The sequence below is a fragment of the Nomascus leucogenys genome, chromosome 18 (genome assembly GCF_006542625.1).
Source record: "Nomascus leucogenys isolate Asia chromosome 18, Asia_NLE_v1, whole genome shotgun sequence".
In the NCBI taxonomy this organism is placed as follows: Eukaryota; Metazoa; Chordata; class Mammalia; order Primates; family Hylobatidae; genus Nomascus; species Nomascus leucogenys.
This window is the reverse complement of record NC_044398.1, coordinates 83,981,410-83,999,534: the sequence shown is the minus strand read 5'-3', so window position 1 is coordinate 83,999,534 and position 18,125 is coordinate 83,981,410. Positions and strand designations below refer to the sequence as shown.

Genomic DNA, 18,125 nt, shown 5'->3' with positions numbered 1-18,125 from the left:
ACGGTATTTTTTACAGCAGCCTGAGCTAAGACACTATGCCTAGGGCAAATATGAGTTAAATCCTCATTTCCCTTCTCCTAGGAAGTATGAGGTGGACTAGAACCAGGTCTTCTCTCCATACACCTCAGCAAAACCCCTCTTTGAACCAAAATAGGTGACTTGGTATCAGCCCCAAGAAAGGCCTGTTTCCTGCAGCCCTGTCTGTTTACTGCCAGTCTCCCCTGGGCTAGGCAGACATTCAATGCTCAGCATAATTTCTACGTGCAGCTTCCCTCATCATCTTCCTACTTGGCGCTTTCAGCACCTCTCCTTCCCTGTGCTCAGCTGTCTTCGCTTAGTGCCCAAGGAGGAGGGCATACTGCTTGAGGGGATGGTCTGCTCCTGGCGCTCCTGCCATCCTCCAAATGGCCCAGCATGGTGCCTTGCAATAATACAAAGTCAATGAATTGGTTGTTGACTGATTAATTGTAAGATTGCTACAAAGTATTTTCACATCTTCCAAATAAGGATGCTGTTGGAGATTGCTTTCCCAAAATGGCTGCATCAGTATCTCCTGTTCCACAGGCTCCTCTGCAATATGTCCTTGCCACTCCCCTCATCAAGAGGTGGGGTTTATTTCTCCACCTCCTTGAATCTGGGTCAACCCTGTAACGGCTTTGACCAACAGACTATGGCAGAAGTTCCAGCGTGCCAGTTCCAGGCATGGCCCCTAACTAGCCTGGCAGCTGCTGCTCTCTTTTTATAATGCCTTTTATAATGCCTGCTCTTGTAATCCTTCCTCTTAGAGGCCAGTTCCCAGGCTGTAGGCTGAGGCACATGGTGAGGCCCAGGTGAGCTCCCAGCTGACAGCCAGCATTAACTGCCAGGTATGTGAGCGTACTCTCTTGGATATTGGGCTCAGGTAAGCCTTCAAAATCCTGGCCGACTTCCAACTGAAATCACATAATAAACGCAAAGTAAGAATCCTCTCAGCTGAGCCCAGTCAACCCACAGAGCCATGAAAATAATAATACATTGTTGTTTTAAGCCACTGAGCTTTGGGTTGGATTGTTAGGAAGCAATAGATAATGGAACAGATGCCAACAGCAATGACCTGTATATCTCTGACCAACTGAAATCTAGCTTGCATGATGCTAAATGCCTATATGACCTTGGATATGTGGCCTATCAAGTACAGGCCTCTTTGCCTTCACCTGTAAAAATGGCCCCTATATTAGTTTTCTATTGCTGTTATAAGACATTGCCACAAAATTAGTGCCTTAATAAAAATGTATTACTTTATATTTCTGGAGGTCAGAAGTCTGAAATGGATCCCACTGGGCTAAAAAAAAAAAAGTGTTCACAGACCTATGCTCCCTTCTGGAGGCTCTCAGGAGAATCCACTTCCTTGTCTCTTACAAGTTTTAGAAGCCTCCTATGTTCTTTGGCTCACACCCCCTTGCTCCACTGTCAAAATCAGCAACAGTTAGCTGAGGCCTTCTCACACTGCATCACCGACATCCTCGTCTGCCTCCCTCTTCCTCTTTAAAGGACCCTCATGATTACATTGGGCCCACCTAGTAATCCAGGAGAATCTCATTTTAAGATCAGCCAATTAGCAACCTTAATTCCATCTGCAATTTAAATTCTCCTTTGCCACGTAACATAACATATTCACAGGTTCCGGGAATTGGGATGTGAACATCTCTGGGGTGGGGAGCCTGACTTTGCCTACCACATCATCCCCCTTCTTTCTCTGAAATCACAATACTACTGGGAGGATACATGGGCCAGTAAATGTGTATGGTAACCATAACTATTATTTTATCCATTCCACAAAAAAAATATTGAGCACTTATTTTGTGCCAGGCACTATTTTAGATAGTGGAGGGATATGTTGGTAAACAAAACTGACAAGATCTCAGACATTACATTTCAGTGGTGGTGGACAATCAATTGATCCATAGATTGGTAGACTGGTAGATCAGCAGATCAGTGGACTTAAATTAAATCTGCTTATTAGATTCTGGATGTTGTTAGAAGAATAACATCAGCTAGTTGTAAGTTCTACAACAAGACATAAAATAGCATGACTTGTTGGCTACTTTCTCATGGCTGGTCAACAAAGCCTTCTTGGATAAGGTGACATTTAAACTGAGATCAGAATGGTCAGAAGTGCCCTCCCTGGGAAGATCAGAAGCCACCTAAAGCAGAAACAAATTTACAAGAAACTCAAAGCAGGAACCCTGTAGTAGGAAGAGTTGTGGGAGTCCACAGCATTTACCTCTACGCATCATGGGCTCCGTGTGTAGGGCCTACAGACTTTTTATGAGCCAAAGAAACCGTTAAAATGTAAAACATAAAAAAATTATTGGTTCCACGATACCAAAAGAAAACCACAAAATTGAAGTGAATAAATATTTAATTGACATTCATACTTCATTGATTGTTAAATGTAATATTCATAAAATATTCATTACATTTATAAACAATTTGTAGGTTGCATTTTTCACCTCCCTCAAATTCCCAGTTATGCACAGAGTTCTAAGAAATCAGAGTCAATCATAAATTAGGTGAGTCCGTCATAGCCAAATAATTGCAAAAAGCAAAAACAAAAAAGCCTTTTAGAGCAATTAACAGCAAAAAAAAAAAAAAAAAAAAGTAAAGAGGAATGTGGGAGGACTTAAATATGTATGATAAAATGTGAGGTAGGACCTCCAGGAATATGAGTTCTTAGGACCTACAAAAGCCTTTATTGGACCCAGGGCAGTTAATAGGGCCTTAAAGAGAGCCTGTTGCCCTAACTCTAGGCAGCCCCTCCACCCAACACAAATGGAGGAAGCCAGCTGTCAACTACATTCATAATCTCACTCCAACATCCTCCTTAGAAATGACTCAACCGTTTACCCGCTCCCCTTGCTGATGGGGAGGTGGGAGGGAGCACAAAAGCAATCTCCTGGAAACCAACACTCATCAGTGTCAGCAGGTGAAGCATATTCAAGATCAAACACAGCAATCACCTACAAATGTGAAAGCAAACCAAAGTCCAACCCATCCCGGGCTCATGTGTGTTCTTGCTGTTGGCTTCTTGCTTCACTCTGCTTTTCTCCCCAAGGTTTTCACTGGGTTGGACAGATAGGTGTGGATAGCTAGTGGGGGCTGAGGTTGTTGATTGAGAAGTGTGCTGATGAACTCGGGAAAAATTCTAGTAGTAAAAGCTAAAAAATGGATTCACGATCATTTCTAGGCTGCCTAGAGCAGCTGAGGCCACTGGCTGTAAGGATAGGGGCAATATGGAGCCTGCAGTCTCAGTTGGACGGGAAGAACGTGTGCATATGAAAATCACTACAAAGCAAAATACTTAAGGGCAAAACAATTAAGGACAAGGGTGAGGCAGGGTACAAAATAATGGAGTAAGCCTGACAGACTCTTGCTAACCTGGGAAGGCTTCCCAGGAACTTGAAGCGGGATACAGACTGGGGAAAAGGAGGCACCTGTGCAATGACTGTGGCGGCACAGCTCTCCACATTCTGAATATTTCATGGCTCCCATGAATTCTTAACTTTTTGTTTATTTATTGCATCAATAACCTTGCAACTTCAGTGGGACTCAACTCACACTACTTTGATTTTCCTCTCTCACAATCCTTGTGCATGTATATATAAATCCAATCATATTAATATTTACTCTACTATATTTTTTCAATTAGTGTTCTATGATTAATATGTTCAATATTGCAATATATTTTTAGTATTTATCACTATAATTTTTAACAGCTACATAATTTTCCAGGTACATGCACCAAACCTTCTTTCAGGCTTCTCCTACTATTCATTCCACGTATATGTTGTATCTAGTTCTTGGCTATTGGAGCTAACTTTATCATCTATCTGAATGCATGCAGCTAGCTTTCTGCCTTTTAAATTATTTCCTTAACATAATTTGCCATGTGTGGTTAAAAGGAAAGTGACAAATTGCTTTTCAAAAGATTATACAAATATACACTCCCACCAGCAGAATACAGGGTATCAAACATGCCAGTTTGGGACTTTATTCTTGATTGGGACTTTATTCTTGCATGTTTAAATTTGTACTTGTTGAAAAGAAATTGTTTATATATTGTGTGGATATAAAGATCTCTAAAATATATTGGCAATCAAAAGAAACCAAGGTGCAGAGCAGCATACATTATATACTGTGCTACTGTTTATACAGTGTTGGTGTATATATATATATATATATATATATATATATATATATATATGTGTATGGATTTAATTACATTTTCCATGTGGATTCATGGAAAATTCCTGGGAGACTAAATAAACTATTAAGGATGTTAGTTCTGGGGAGTAAAATTGCGATGTGGGGTTGGAGTAATGCTATTCAAATTTTTTGTCATGAGTTTTCATTATAATTAATTAGAAAAACAGAAAAAGAAACTAAACCGTCTGAAGACAAAGCCACTGCAGGGATTAAAAGCTGAGGCACTGGTGTCAGACATTAGTTTGAATCCTTGCACTGCTATTGACTAGTTGCATGATTCTGAATGGTTTCCTTAACTTTTCCAAATTCTATTTTTGTGGTCTAAAAAAAATAAAAACAATAACACAATCTCAAAAGTTTCAAAGGTTCTTAGCACAATGACTACATACAAAAGTATTTTGCAGGCTGGGCACGGTGGCTCACGCTTGTAATCCCAGCACTTTGGGAGGCCGAGGCGGGCGGATCACAAGGTCAGGAGATCGAGACCACGCTGAAACCCCGTCTCTACTAAAAATACAAAAAATTAGCCGGGCGTGGTGGCGGGCGCCTGTAGTCTCAGCTACCAGAGAGGCTGAGGCAGGAGACTAGCGTGACCCCGGGAGGCGGAGCTTGCAGTGAGCAGAGACTGCACCACTGCACTCCAGCCTGGGCGACAGAGCAAGACTCCGTCTCAAAAAAAAAAAAAAAAGGTATTCTGAATTTAGAGGAAGGCGCCATCCTTCCTTCTTCATGCACCAGGCTGACCACTTGAGCTTTCACACAATAAACTTTTTTTTCAGTGTCTTCTCTGTATAAGCCAAGCGTGCACTAGTTGCTATGAGAAAACAAAGTAGAATAGAGTGTCTGTTTCTAAGAAGTGACAAGTACTTGCTCATTTTGCCCCATTTTCAATTATTCCTTCCCCAAAAGAATAGAAAGAATGGCATTGCTTTTGAGGACACAGTAACTGGGTAATATTAGAGGTAAATCATTAATTCTTACCAAAAACAAAGCATATTATAAATATTAATCCTAAAGTACCAGTGAGTGGATCAGTGTAGGACCAGAGTTTCCAAAGAACATTTTAAGTCTCCTTCCCACTGCATGAGTGAACATGGTCTAGAACACATACTTTATTTGGAATGTTGATGTCACTTCCTGCTGTCAGCAGCACTTTGCTGCACTCTTCATGACCTCCTTCGACACTCAGAAAGAATGGTGTTTCTCCATTCTAACAAAAGGAAAAATAAGTTAAATTTAATTGCCCCTTGTCATGGAATGAAATTACTTGACAAACAACATGCTTTCTCTATGCCTTTTGTGCATTACTCTTAATAATGGATGGCATTTATTCAACAACTATGTGTCAACTTGTACTGCCAAGACTATACGCTTTGGCACAGTTAAATCACACAATGCTATAAGGGCAGGGTTAATATTATCCACATGTTACGGATAAGAAAACTAAACCTCAGCTGAAAAGTGTCAAAGTGGCTGGGTTCAGTGGCTCAGACTGTAATCCCAGCACTTTGGGAGGCTGAGGCAGGTAGAATACTTGAGCCCAGGAGTTCAAGACTGGCCTGGGCAACGTGGCAAAGCCCCATCTCTACAAAAAGTTAAAAAAATTAACCGAGTATAGTAGTGAATGCCTATAGTCCCAGCTACTCAGGAGGCTGAGGTGAGAGGATCACCTGAGCCCAGGATGTTGTGGCTACAGTTAGATAGGATTGCATCACCACACTCCAGCCTAGACAACAGAGTGAGACCTCGTCTCAAAACAAAACAAAACAAAAAGATAATCTCAGAAATACGGAATTATAGTACAGTATGAAACATACAAAATTAGAAGTACGTTTGTACCAAGTATAACTTTAATCTTTACAACTGATTAAATGTTACATGACATTTAAAAAAATAACATTAATTAAAAAAAATCTCAGAACTTCAGTTTCCTGAAACTCAAGATAAATACTAGGAGGACAAAGTAAGAGTTTAATTCAGGCCAAAACATAGAGGAAAAAGAAGGAGCTGGTCCCACACAATAGCTACTTGGCTATTTCCCTTTCCTCATGCAGAATTTCCTAAAAATATTTGGAAGAAATGCAGAATTCCTCCCCCATTCCCTAATGATTTCCCTCCTTGGACATTATTCTGCTTAACAACTGCGTTAGGATAAATTCAGAAGGCTTTACTCATAGCTAATTAGGTATAAACAATCATGTTAACAGGAACACAATAGTATAGAAACCAGTGTTCCCATTCCAACAAGGTGGGAAAACTATATTCTAGGCTGCTTTACCTGGGTGCCTGGGACAGCCATCTGCTTATAAAGGCATTTCTCCGCCAGGCGCAGTGGCTCATGCCTGTAATCCCGGCACGTTGGGAGACTGAGGCGGGTAGATTACCACAGGTCAGAAGTTCAAGACCAGCCTAGTCAACATGGTGAAACCCTGTCTCTACCAAATATACAAAAATTAGCCTGGCGTGGTGGCATGTGCCTGTAATCCCAGCTACTCGGGAGGCTGAGGCAGGAGAGTCACTTGAACCTGGGAGGCACAGGTTGCAGTGAGCCGAGATCACACCATTGTACTCCAGCCTGGGCAACAAGAGCGAAGCTTCGTCTCAAAAAACCAACAAACAAACAAACAAAAAAGGCATTTCTCCCCATAATCTTTCTTCTCATTTTTCCAGGAAAATAGATGCAAAAAGACAAGTACCAGTGGGAAAAATATATGTTAAAATAAAGTGTAAAGGAAACAATTCACGTCTTTAATATATCCAGAGCCTGAGAAGGTTTCATATCTTGGACACTACAATCTACCTCCAAGGATATACCCAAAGGCAATTGTGAGGAATTCAGACTAAGGTTTATATACAAAGAGGTCTGTGACAGCACTACCTATAATAAAAACTGAAGCTGAATATCCAAGAGCTACAGAATAGTTAAGTGAATTTGGGGCAGCTGTGAAAAATATATTGTACATATATGCGGAGGAACACAAAGGAAACTGGTAGTAAAATCCATCAGATGTGTATAAGATCAACCTTTGAGCTGCGCATGGTAGTTCACACCTGTAATCTCACTTGCATGGGAGGCTGAGATGGGAAGATCACTTGAAGCCAGGAGTTTGAGACCAGCCTGAGCAACATAGTGAGACCCTATTTCTAATAATAATAAATAATAATAATTATTTGAGTTTAGAGAAAATACAAAACTGCTATTTATTTTTTATCTTGAATTTTAAAAATTTATATTTCTAGCATATGCTTTATAATGAATTAATTGAATTATAAATGTATATGTGATAGCCACATGATCAAACTTTCTTTACTGATATGGGTTTGCTACCAAGAATGTCTAGAGGCCACGGCTCTAGAGCATTCACGTGGGTCACTCTAACTGATCTGGCAATAGCTTGTATCAGGAAACAGAGGCAGCCCACCACTGGACAAACATTATGAATCATATTGAAAAAGATAGTATTATCACTGTGCCCTTAATTTTGTGCAAATGAAACCTATCATAATCTGAAATTAAAGTTTCCTGGGCTTTATGAGTTTCCCCAATGTGCCCTCACTCCAAAGTTACTGAAAGGAAGATGAAATCCACATGCACGCACACATTCCAGTGGTTTAAACATGTTTTAATAGAACAGGGAAAGCATAACTAAGAATATAAATAACTAAGACTATAAATCCTGTGACTACAGGACTTGATCTCTGCTCTGGTTTGAATATTTGTTCCCTCCAAAATTCATGTTGAAACTTAAATCCCCAATGCAATAAGATTAAGAGGTGGCCTTTATGAGGTGATTAGGTCATGAGCGCTAGCTCAGTCAACCAGGTGGATATAATTGTCGTTGTTTGAGCACGTACATTACATTGGAATGGGTATCAGTGGCTTAGAAGAAAATCTTAGAAACAACAGTGGGGCATTCTTTAAGAAATGCTGCATTTCCCGTGCCACTGTACTCCAGGCTGGGTGACAAAGCAAGACCCTGACTCTATAAGAAATAAAAGAAAGTAAGAAAAAGAAAAAAAGAAAGAAATTGTCAAGACTGAATAAGAAAGTGATTTTGAAGAATCTAATCAGCATGAAATTTAGAAACAATTAACTGAGTTATTTTGCTTATTTTTTCCTTTATATATGCATGTAAAAAACTAAAAATCTAAACACATCTTCAAATAGGCAGCATAAAATAAATATTTTAAGTGATAATAAAGTGTTTTGTCATAGTTAAATGGCAGCATTATTTTTTCTGAGTGTTACACAAAATAATGGTGTGCCTTACAATCAATGGTATCTTAAGGTAAATGCTTATGATACTAGTTCTTTCCGTAGCTCTTAGGAGAGGCATCCAGTTTAGAAATGATCAGAACATTAAACTGTGAAATCCAAGAGGACCTCACTTACCTGAGTTTCCAAACAGCCAGACAAAAAGTTACTGGACCATAGGTTAAGAAGTGACCATCCAGGGCAAATGACTCACAAACCTGCCTGCATAGCCACAGCCACATCCCCTCCAACAAATCCAGAACCAGTTTCTTTTTTCTTTCTTTTTTTTTTTTTTTTTTTTTTTTTTGAGACAGAGTCTCTGTTGCCCAGGCTCGCGTGCAGTGGTACGATCTGGGCTCACTGCAACCTCCACTTCCCAGGTTCAAGCGACTCTCCTGCCTCAGCCTCCCGAGTAGCAGGGATCACAGGCACCCATCACCACACCCGGCTAATTTTATATTTTTAGTAGAGACAGGGTTTCACATGTTGGCCAGGCTGGTCTCAAACTCCTGACCTCAGGTGATCCGCCTACCTCAGCCGCCCAAACTGCTGGCATTACAGGTGTGAGCCACCACACCCGGCCCCAGAAACAGTTTCCAGCTCGCTAACACTCCACCTGAATGTACCCACCTCCCAAGTGCCTCAAACAAACCCATTCAAGCCCTCATTACCAACCTCACTCACCTGCTCCCCCACTGTACTCCCCAACAACAGCCCAAGCCAGATAGCTGGGGGCAGAAAGTTCTCCCTCTCCCCAAGTCCTGGTCACAAGTCCTGTGGACTCTGCCTCCTCCTACCACTTCATCCTGTTTGTTGCTCATGAGTGTCTCAGTGAGAGGCCTTCCATAGGTCTTGTTTCCCCTATTTTGGCAGTCACCTGACTGGTCCTCCCCACTTCTGGGCTCTCCTGGCACCAGTCTGCCTTTCAAATGGCTGTGACAGTTACCTGCCCACACCTAAGATGAATCCCATCCCTTTTCACTGCTTAAAACCCTTCAAGGTCTCTGCTGGCAACTACATCAAAGCCAAACCCTCCCTCCTGTAAAGCATGGCCTTTCATCGTCTGTCTTCCTTGGCCCACTAACTTCCAGCTTTCCCAGCCCTCCTATCCTCAATTTCTGCCACCCTGAGCTTGTCAGCCCGGAACACACCATACTCTTGCCTTGGTTCTTTTACTTGGACTTTTCCCTCTGAAATACTTTATACTTGTGCCATCCTCAAAATCCCTCCTGCCAACGTTCATTACAATGTCAAGACCCAGATAATATATCACTTCTTCTGTGAAAACTGTAATTTCTGAAAAACATCTTTCTCTGTGTTTTCACGGCATTCTCTGTAGACCTCTATTATTGCATGTAGCCCAATACATTATTTGTTTTACATGCCCTTCTTGCCCTGTAGGCTTCTAGAATAAGAATACATACTTCATCTGGCATACAGTACATATTAAACAAATGTTATTTGAATGAATGGGCGAATAAATGAATGGATTAACAAATGAAGTGCTGTGGGATACTTTGAAGAATAAAGTAAGAATCTTTCAGCATCACATTTTACACTCCATGACACTAACACCTTTGTTTTCCTTCCACTCTTTTCTTGAAAGCCATTCCTCCAACCCTTTGCCATTTAAGTCCTGTGCCTGTAATGAGCACTTTCACGTACCTCATTCATCTCATTTATATCTTGCCACTGGGTTAGCAGCACCTGCACTGCAGGACTGTGACCATGCTTCGCAGCGAGGTGCAAGGCAGTGTTTCCCTCCTGCAACAGAGACACACTAGACGTAGAATCCCCTGTGCTGGGAAAGCATGCTCCTTCAATAGTAGGGGCTGCAATGGAGTTTCTGGAAGTTTTCATTTTGGTTAAAGCTGCGGTCCAGAGTGTGGACCACTGTATCTGCAGTTTTAAGTGAAATTTATACATTTTTAAGTTTTAAGTAAAAAGGTATAGCTTTTTGAACCAGTAGGAAAAAAATCATCCATGCTCCTTGTTCTAATTTTGCTACCAATTGCTAGCAAAACATGGTGCAACAAAAGAAATTCCATTTGACCTATGTGAGGGTAAAATGGTGAAAAATTTATGGGAGATCATTTTAGCAATATTGTACACCCAAAGATTTTAAAATGTGCAGAAGCCTTTGACCCACAATTCCACATCTAGGAATTTCTCCTAAGAAAGTCATCAAAGGTGTACATATAGATATGGACGTCTACCCCAGGGTTTTCCCCTTCCCTTTCATATAAGGCTGAGCCTCCAGGAGACCTCATGGGAGGAGAGAAGAGGGGTGGAGTTGATCATGGAAAAATCCATGTGGTCTATTGACTTCACAAACATTTATGAAGCAAAAACTGCCAATCTGGACAACCCACAGCAACAGTGGAAGGATTTTGCCTGGATAGTTAATGATTCTCTCTGAGTACAGTAGCAATTTAACTCTCCTGCTGACTAAAATGCCCTCACCAAATCTACATGCCAATTGTTACCCCTCTACATGAATTGTTACTCCCCTTTCTCTTGTTCTCAGCAAAGAAATAAAAGTCCAACTCACCTTGTCCTTTTCTGAAGTATGCAGGTTTAGGAAGGTAAGTTTTTCTATCATTTCAACATGGCCCCTCTCAGCTGCCAAAAGAAATGGTTTTCTTCCTTTCTAAAAATCAATCACAAACCTCAAGCATTTATTACACTCTTAGTGAACAAGCAAGACAATGGACAAAGCTAGCAACATTTCAAGGATGATGGGGAGTCCAAGATGGCCCTTCTTCAGGGAGGAAGATGATGCTATCTCTGACTCCAAACCAGATCAGGTCTGGGTTTTCACTCAAAACTGTGGGAGACTCCACATCAGCATGAAATCTGTTTCATGGTGGCACACAAATACTGCTCAGAAAAGGTCCTCTCAAGCATCAGGAGAGGTGCAACATCACAGTCAGACGACAAGATTCCCTTTTAAATATAGCAATATTATGAACTTTATTTATTCCATAGTTATTTCACCATTTACTGAGAAGCTACTATGTGTCAGACCCTGTCTCAGGCACCTGCACATCATACTAAGCCTTCCCTTACTCTGGGGCTTATTATTTATGTGGCTCATTCAGACATGACATTTGATTAACTGCTTCTCCTTAGGCCTTCGTTTCTTCCTCATAGATTTATCTACAACATCTACTGAGAATCAATAGGAAAACTCTTGAGAATAGGTCAATACAAAATGGAATCAAGAAATGAGGCATTACCCAGAGAATATAGATGAAGAGAAACGTTTAGGTTTGATTTTTTTAGAAGATAAGCTCAAATATAGAATTTTCTGATTATGGAATTCCTCCTACTTTTTATGTTGCCAATGGAGACTATATTTTCCATAGCCAAAATGTCATCAAGAAAAGTGAAAGACCTGTCTTAGTCTGTTTTGTGTTGCTATAACAGAATACCTCAGGCTGGGTAATTTATAAAGAAAAGAGGTTTATTTAGCTCACAGTTCTGCAGGCTGGGAAGTTCAAGGGCATGGTCTTGGCTTCTGGTGAGGGCTTTCACACTGTGTAATAACATGACAGAGAAAGTCAAAGGGATGCAAGCATGCGCGAAGGGATGAAACCCAAGAGCATCCTAGCTCCCACCTTTGTGGAAACTAATTTATTCCTATGAGAATGAATCTAGTCCCACCAGAGTGAGAATTCAGTACCTGAAGAATGTCACCAAGCCATTCATGAAAGATCCACCCTCATGACACAAACATCTCCCAATAGGTCCCACCTCCTAACACCACCAGATTGGGGATCCAATTTCAACATGAATTCTGGTGGGGACAAAGCATAGCCAAACTATAACACATCCACAGAAAATGTAACATTGTAACTTGAGATAATTAAAATAAGGAAAAGGAAGTTGTGGTGGCAATATGGCAGCAGAAGTATTTTCTTCAGTTAAAGAGAAGAAAACACTCACAGATTGGCTTAGTGTGTTACTAACTGAAAGCTTAGCAAGGTGTCTTAATGTTAAAAAATAGATACGAGCCTCATCTAACACTCGATAAAATAGGGTAATGAAAAGATCATGGCCACTGTTAACCTGAGATAACAACACAGGAGCCCCTAATAACTGGAGAAAAAAAGGAAGAAAAAATGCTGAAATAATAAATGGCAAAAAGCAAAGACAAAAACAAATCTATAAAGATCAGTCCTACAGAGGTCTGTATTTATGCATGTATGGAAGCTGGAGAAACAAATTTGCACCAAAAAGTTCACCTAATTCATCATTCTTGGGCCACATATGTCACCAATGAGATCTACATCCCCAACCCTTCAAAGGGTTTAGTGATTTCATTCTCAGGAAATCACTAAGAAATGGCAAAGGAAAGAAACAGAGACTGCTTGGAACCACAGTTTTCTGCTTTCAAGGTAGGCACTAATTGAAGGGTAAAATTTAATCCTGAGTCATGAGCAACTCTTTGGAAATGACAGACCAAAAATTATTGTGTTTGATATATAAATATCTGCAAATAGTAACTACAGGTAAAGCTTCATGTAAACAAATCACAAAAGAGGGAACAAGAGACAGTGATTATATACTAGATGAAAAGATCTGGTCACATATCCTCATAAATAATTCATTCATTTGTTCAACAATTGTTGAGCACCTGCGAATATGCCAGATAATGTGCTAAGCAATAGAGTGACCAAGGTGAGAAATATATTGCCCATCCTCAAGCTCAGAATCCAAAAGGAGAGATGGACACATAAGCAAGTAATTATAATGTAATGTAGTAACCGAGTGCTGGTTAAATATGGGGGTACATAACTCAGCATAAGTGTGTTTGTGGCTGGAAAGTCGGGTGGTGAGACATGGTGGAAGAAGGCCTTTAAAGGTTGCTAATGCACTGGAACAGGAGAAAAGAGCACTTGTTACCTGATTCCTGCCTGCTATCTTTTACACTGGAGAATGACCCCTGGCTCATTTTGTGGAGCTGTTAATTACAGGCTCCTGCCTCTTCTACCACCTATCCCTTGGCCACAGTGCTTGGTTCTGGGATGGTCACATGCTAGGCCTATGAGAGCCAACCATGAGATATTTTTTTGGCATATCCTATTTTTATTCTAGAGCCATCAGCTAGCTGTTAGTAGTCCTCTTTGCCACCTGATAAGAAGACCCTGCCTAAGAATGAAGTCAGCACAGTGAAAAGCAGAGCTGAAAACTAGGAAGAGATAAAGAGCCCTGCTGACATCATCTGAGCTCCTGCATTCAGACATACCTGAATCCATGGCTAGATTTTTAATTGAATGAGCCAATAAATTCCTTTCCTTAGTATGGTTTGGGTTGAGTTTCTGTCACCTTTGACTAGATGGCTTCCTTAAATCAACTGCCTATGTCAGAGAATTAAGAGCAACTTCAATGTCCACCAGTGAGTCTTTTTTTTTTTTGAGACAGAGTTTTGCTCTGTTGCCCAGGCTGCAGTGCAGTGATACAATCTTGGCTCATTGCAACCTCTGCCTTCTGGGTTCAAAGGAGTCTCCTGACTCAGCCTCCTAAGTAACTGGGATTATAGGCGTGCATCACAACGCCCAGCTAATTTTTTGTATTTTTAGTAGAGACGGGATTTCACTATGTTGGCCAAGCTAGTCTCAAACTCCAGACCTCAAGTTATCCACCTGCCTCAGCCTCCCAAAGTACTGGGATTACAGGTGTGAGCCACTGCGCCTAGCCCACCAGTGAGTCTTTTAAGGTTCAACTAAACATTTCAGACTCATAAAATTATCACAGGCCACATCTGGCACCAGTTTTCTCAGAAGATGTGGGCACAAATTATAGCTTGTCAGTATCTATCAGCTGTCCCTCTTCATGACACAGTCCACATAGCTGTCCAGGAGGTATTGTCTTTGGACCCCCAGATGAGCGCACAGTTGCAAAGTGACAAGATCCACATTGGATGGGTCAGAGCCACCCTGGCTTAGAAGGCTCATGCTCCACAAGAATAAATATCTCCTGAACAACTCCTTAGGCACAGCTTTCAGGGTCCCCATGAGAGAGATGCCTAGTTACAAGAGTCACTGCACTCAGAGAAGCCCAAAGGATGGTTTCTCCTTCTGGAAATTATAGTTCATCTGAGTTCTTCCCAGTCTAGATGGAATTTACCAATTAGGGGTCATTTTATCATAATCTCTGCTGCTTAGTAACATAGTTAATAATCTATCTTTATTTAGTTTGCAAGGACACAGAGGCAAAAACTTAATCAAAATTTAAATTATCATGCAGAAGGAAAGGGCTTTTGTTAGCTCTTTATGCACAGAGACCACAAATAATACCCGAAGGTGTTGTGCTCTAGTGTGGCATTTGTTGCTTTTGCCTTTATATTTACCTTTCTTCTAGTAACAGCACTTTCATTTTACTTTGCAGAACAACCACACATACATACACACACCCTGTCATTTAGACCATTTAGTGCTGTCCATTTCCAGGCCTTACCTGCCTGCCCTCTGCCACATGAAGTGATTACATAACCCTGTCGTCACAGTGATTGGTTCGAGATTGGGCATATGATTCAGGTAGGGCCAGAGTTGTTCCTGAGATTTATATATAAACATTTAATGACAGATTATTATTTTTATTTCTTATGGATTGAAATCCATAAGGATATTAAACCTGAGGCTGGTAACAGCTATCTTTCCTACTATATGAAAAGTATACCTATGAATAATGCCGACATGCAGACAGCTAAGAAATGGAGAAAGAAAAAGAGCTGGGTCCAGCCATGCCTGAAGCTGGCAAGATACACCCTCAAACTCTTTAGTTAGAAGTTAATAAATTACCTTCTTTGCTTATTCTCAATCAAGATGGATTTTTGTCTTTACAACAGAAAGAATTCTAATACATATTTATCAGTTTGGTAACAATACTAATCTGTTCAACTTTAAAATGGCACTTTTTTACCCTTTGCATTACTGCATAGATAACAGAGTGAAAGAAAGCTTCACCTGCTAAGAGATGGGAGGTTCTGATAAAAGACTACAGTTACCACACATGAAACATCTTTCCTTTCCATGGAAACACTATTAGTTTGAACTTTGGAAGCCCTTTAAAACAGTTATCATCCAGGAAAAAGATGTAAAAGCAAAATTACACAAAGTAAAGACATTTAAAGTAATCTGTAATAAATATATGAAAAGGTAACATAAAGAAAGATGAGATTATAGCATAATGAGATATAAATCTTTTCTCTCACTGAGTACATATTATTAGACAAAATAACAGGAATTTCAAAGATATATGTGGTTTTTAAACAATATAGTTTCTTATCATGTCCTTTTTTTTTTTTAACTACCCAATCCTTTTTCATCACATTCAAATAGGCCTCTATCCAGGGCAGTCTCATAGGACCTCCTTTAGTTGGAAGGCAGGAAGCTTTTCCAGCCAGGAGGATGGTGGAGCTTGGTGTCAGAGCCCTGGGCTCCAGGCCTTGGGCAAATCACAAAGACTCCCTGGCTCAGGATCCTGTCCGTTTAAGTACTAAAATAAGCAGGGTCCAGGATTCCTGTTCTTTTTTTCCTCTATTAATTCAATGTCTATTTAACCTGATTATAAGAGGGTCTTACTCTGTCACCCAGGCTGAAATGCAGTGGCATGATCTCAGCTCACTGCAACTTCTACCTCCTGGGATCCAGTGATCCTCCCACCTCAGCCTCCAGAGTAGCTGGGACCGGAGGTGCACACCACCACACGCCAGCTAATTTTTTGTATTTTTTTTGTAGAGGTAGGTTTTCACCATGCTTCCCAGGCTAGTTCTCAAACTCCTGAGCTCAAGAGATCCTCCCACCTCTGTCTCCCAAAGTGCTGGGATTACACGTGTGAGCCACTGTGCCTGGCTAACCTGATATGTTTTAACTCAAGGCATTTAATTTTTTTTTTTTTGCATGTGAGTCTGAGGGATTGGGATTGCTTGTTATAAATTATTTTTAAGTTTACTGAGAAGATGAAGTCATCAAATTTGATGTTATCAAATTCAGCAAAAATTTCATAAATAGCCATTAAGTGGGTATCCAAAGTCCAACCTGACCTTCCTTCACCACAGGGATCCCTGAGATGTGTCGCTCTTAGGAGCCCCTGAGGAGAGGTGCTGGTGGGCCTCCAGTGCATGTCCCTGCCTACAACATTTCCCATCACCCCGGGATCAGGCACTTGAGGCAGAGGAAACCCTGAATAACTAGAAATTTCAGAGGTAAAAAAAATATGCGTCATGAGGTTAAAAAAAGAAAAGCAGCATGTTAAATATGAAAAAGTGGCACTGGTGGGGTGGGAGACACTGGGTTAGTTCTCCCCTCACAGACAGGAAACAATAGATTTGATTAAATCTAAAGTTGTTAAACGTTGCCTCGGGTCTATATAAGAAAACAGGTGGCTTCTCAAGTCCCCTTCTACTCACTATCCCCTTCCCTCCCAGAAAAAGAAGCTTCTTTGCATTTTGACTTCCAGAGACTTTAAACCAATGGAAGTCTACCATTTTCGTAGCTGAAACCAACCCAACATTGTACCACCAAATTCTTGTAAATATTCAACAAATATATGAATGGAGTGTGAGGCCTTCCTATTTCTCTCCCTCCCAAAACATGTTAGTCTGAGTATTTTTGATCACCAGATGGACATTTACACGTAGATTCAAAATATCTATACTTTATTTATAATTCCTGGCTGCTCTAATCTCTCTCCCCTGGAAAGGCCTCAATGATTTTTATGGCTGTGGAGCTGGGGGAAATCTCAAAAGGTTTCCCAGCATCCTCCATCTCTCCCCACCCAAACTCCCCCTGGCCTAGTTAAATCCATTTTGTTTTAAGGGCCTCCTTCCAGGAAAGCTTTCCTTGTTAGCTTTTGGAGTTCCCTCCAGGCCAAAGAGATGGATTTTACCAAACCTGGCAGGTACACAGGCTCTCAATCACTTTCTGTTGATAAGAAACTAGGCAAGAAAGTAACACTGTGAAGGTGAAGATGCCTTAAATATCAAATGTATTTCACAAACTCAACAATACCTTTAAGCAGATGCAAATGGGAAACCCAGCAGTAAATCAACAGACCCTGAGCTTCTGATCCCAGTTGCAATTGGCATTTCCCCCCACAATTTTTTTATTATGGTAAAGTACACATAACTAAATTTATCATCTTAACCATTATTAAGTGTACAGTTCAGTGGTATTAAGTATATTCATGGTTGTCTAGCCATCACTACCATCCATTTCCATAACCCTTTTCACCTTGCAAAACTGGAATTCTGTCCTCATTAAACAATAATTCCCCACTTTCCCTTCCTCCTAGCTCCTGGCAACTACCATTCCAACTGACTTTTGTCAACAGGTGTGGCCCACTCGCAGATCTTAGAAAAAAAAGTAGATTTTTTGTGTGTGTGTTTTCTCTTCACCAATTTAGTTTTCTTAAGAGACTAAAGTTGGGCTTAGACTCAAAGAGTCTTCTTTCCCTACATGACCCAGTGGACTCATTATTTGCTCATTCCTTGTATGTCTCTGAACTCAATTTAAGATCTCGCAGCTGGACATTACTCTCTGCAGTTTGCTGCCAGCCCTTTTTCCCAACAGATAGAGGAGGAAGAAGGTGAGAGAAGAGGACATGCCCAGAATCAGCT

At 40.7% G+C, this 18,125-nt stretch overlaps 1 protein-coding gene across 1 annotated transcript in view; it reads right to left on the bottom strand.

Annotated features, from left to right (window-relative positions):
• ANKDD1B (ankyrin repeat and death domain containing 1B) overlaps window positions 1-18,125 on the bottom strand; it is a 59,543-nt gene that overhangs the window by 20,012 nt on the left and 21,406 nt on the right. The window contains exons 6-7 of the mRNA XM_012497435.2: window positions 11,052-11,150; window positions 10,166-10,264 (exon numbers count right to left, since the gene is read on the bottom strand). Coding sequence (XP_012352889.1) covers window positions 10,166-10,264; window positions 11,052-11,150 — 198 coding nt within the window. The remainder of the gene's footprint in view (window positions 1-10,165; window positions 10,265-11,051; window positions 11,151-18,125) is intronic.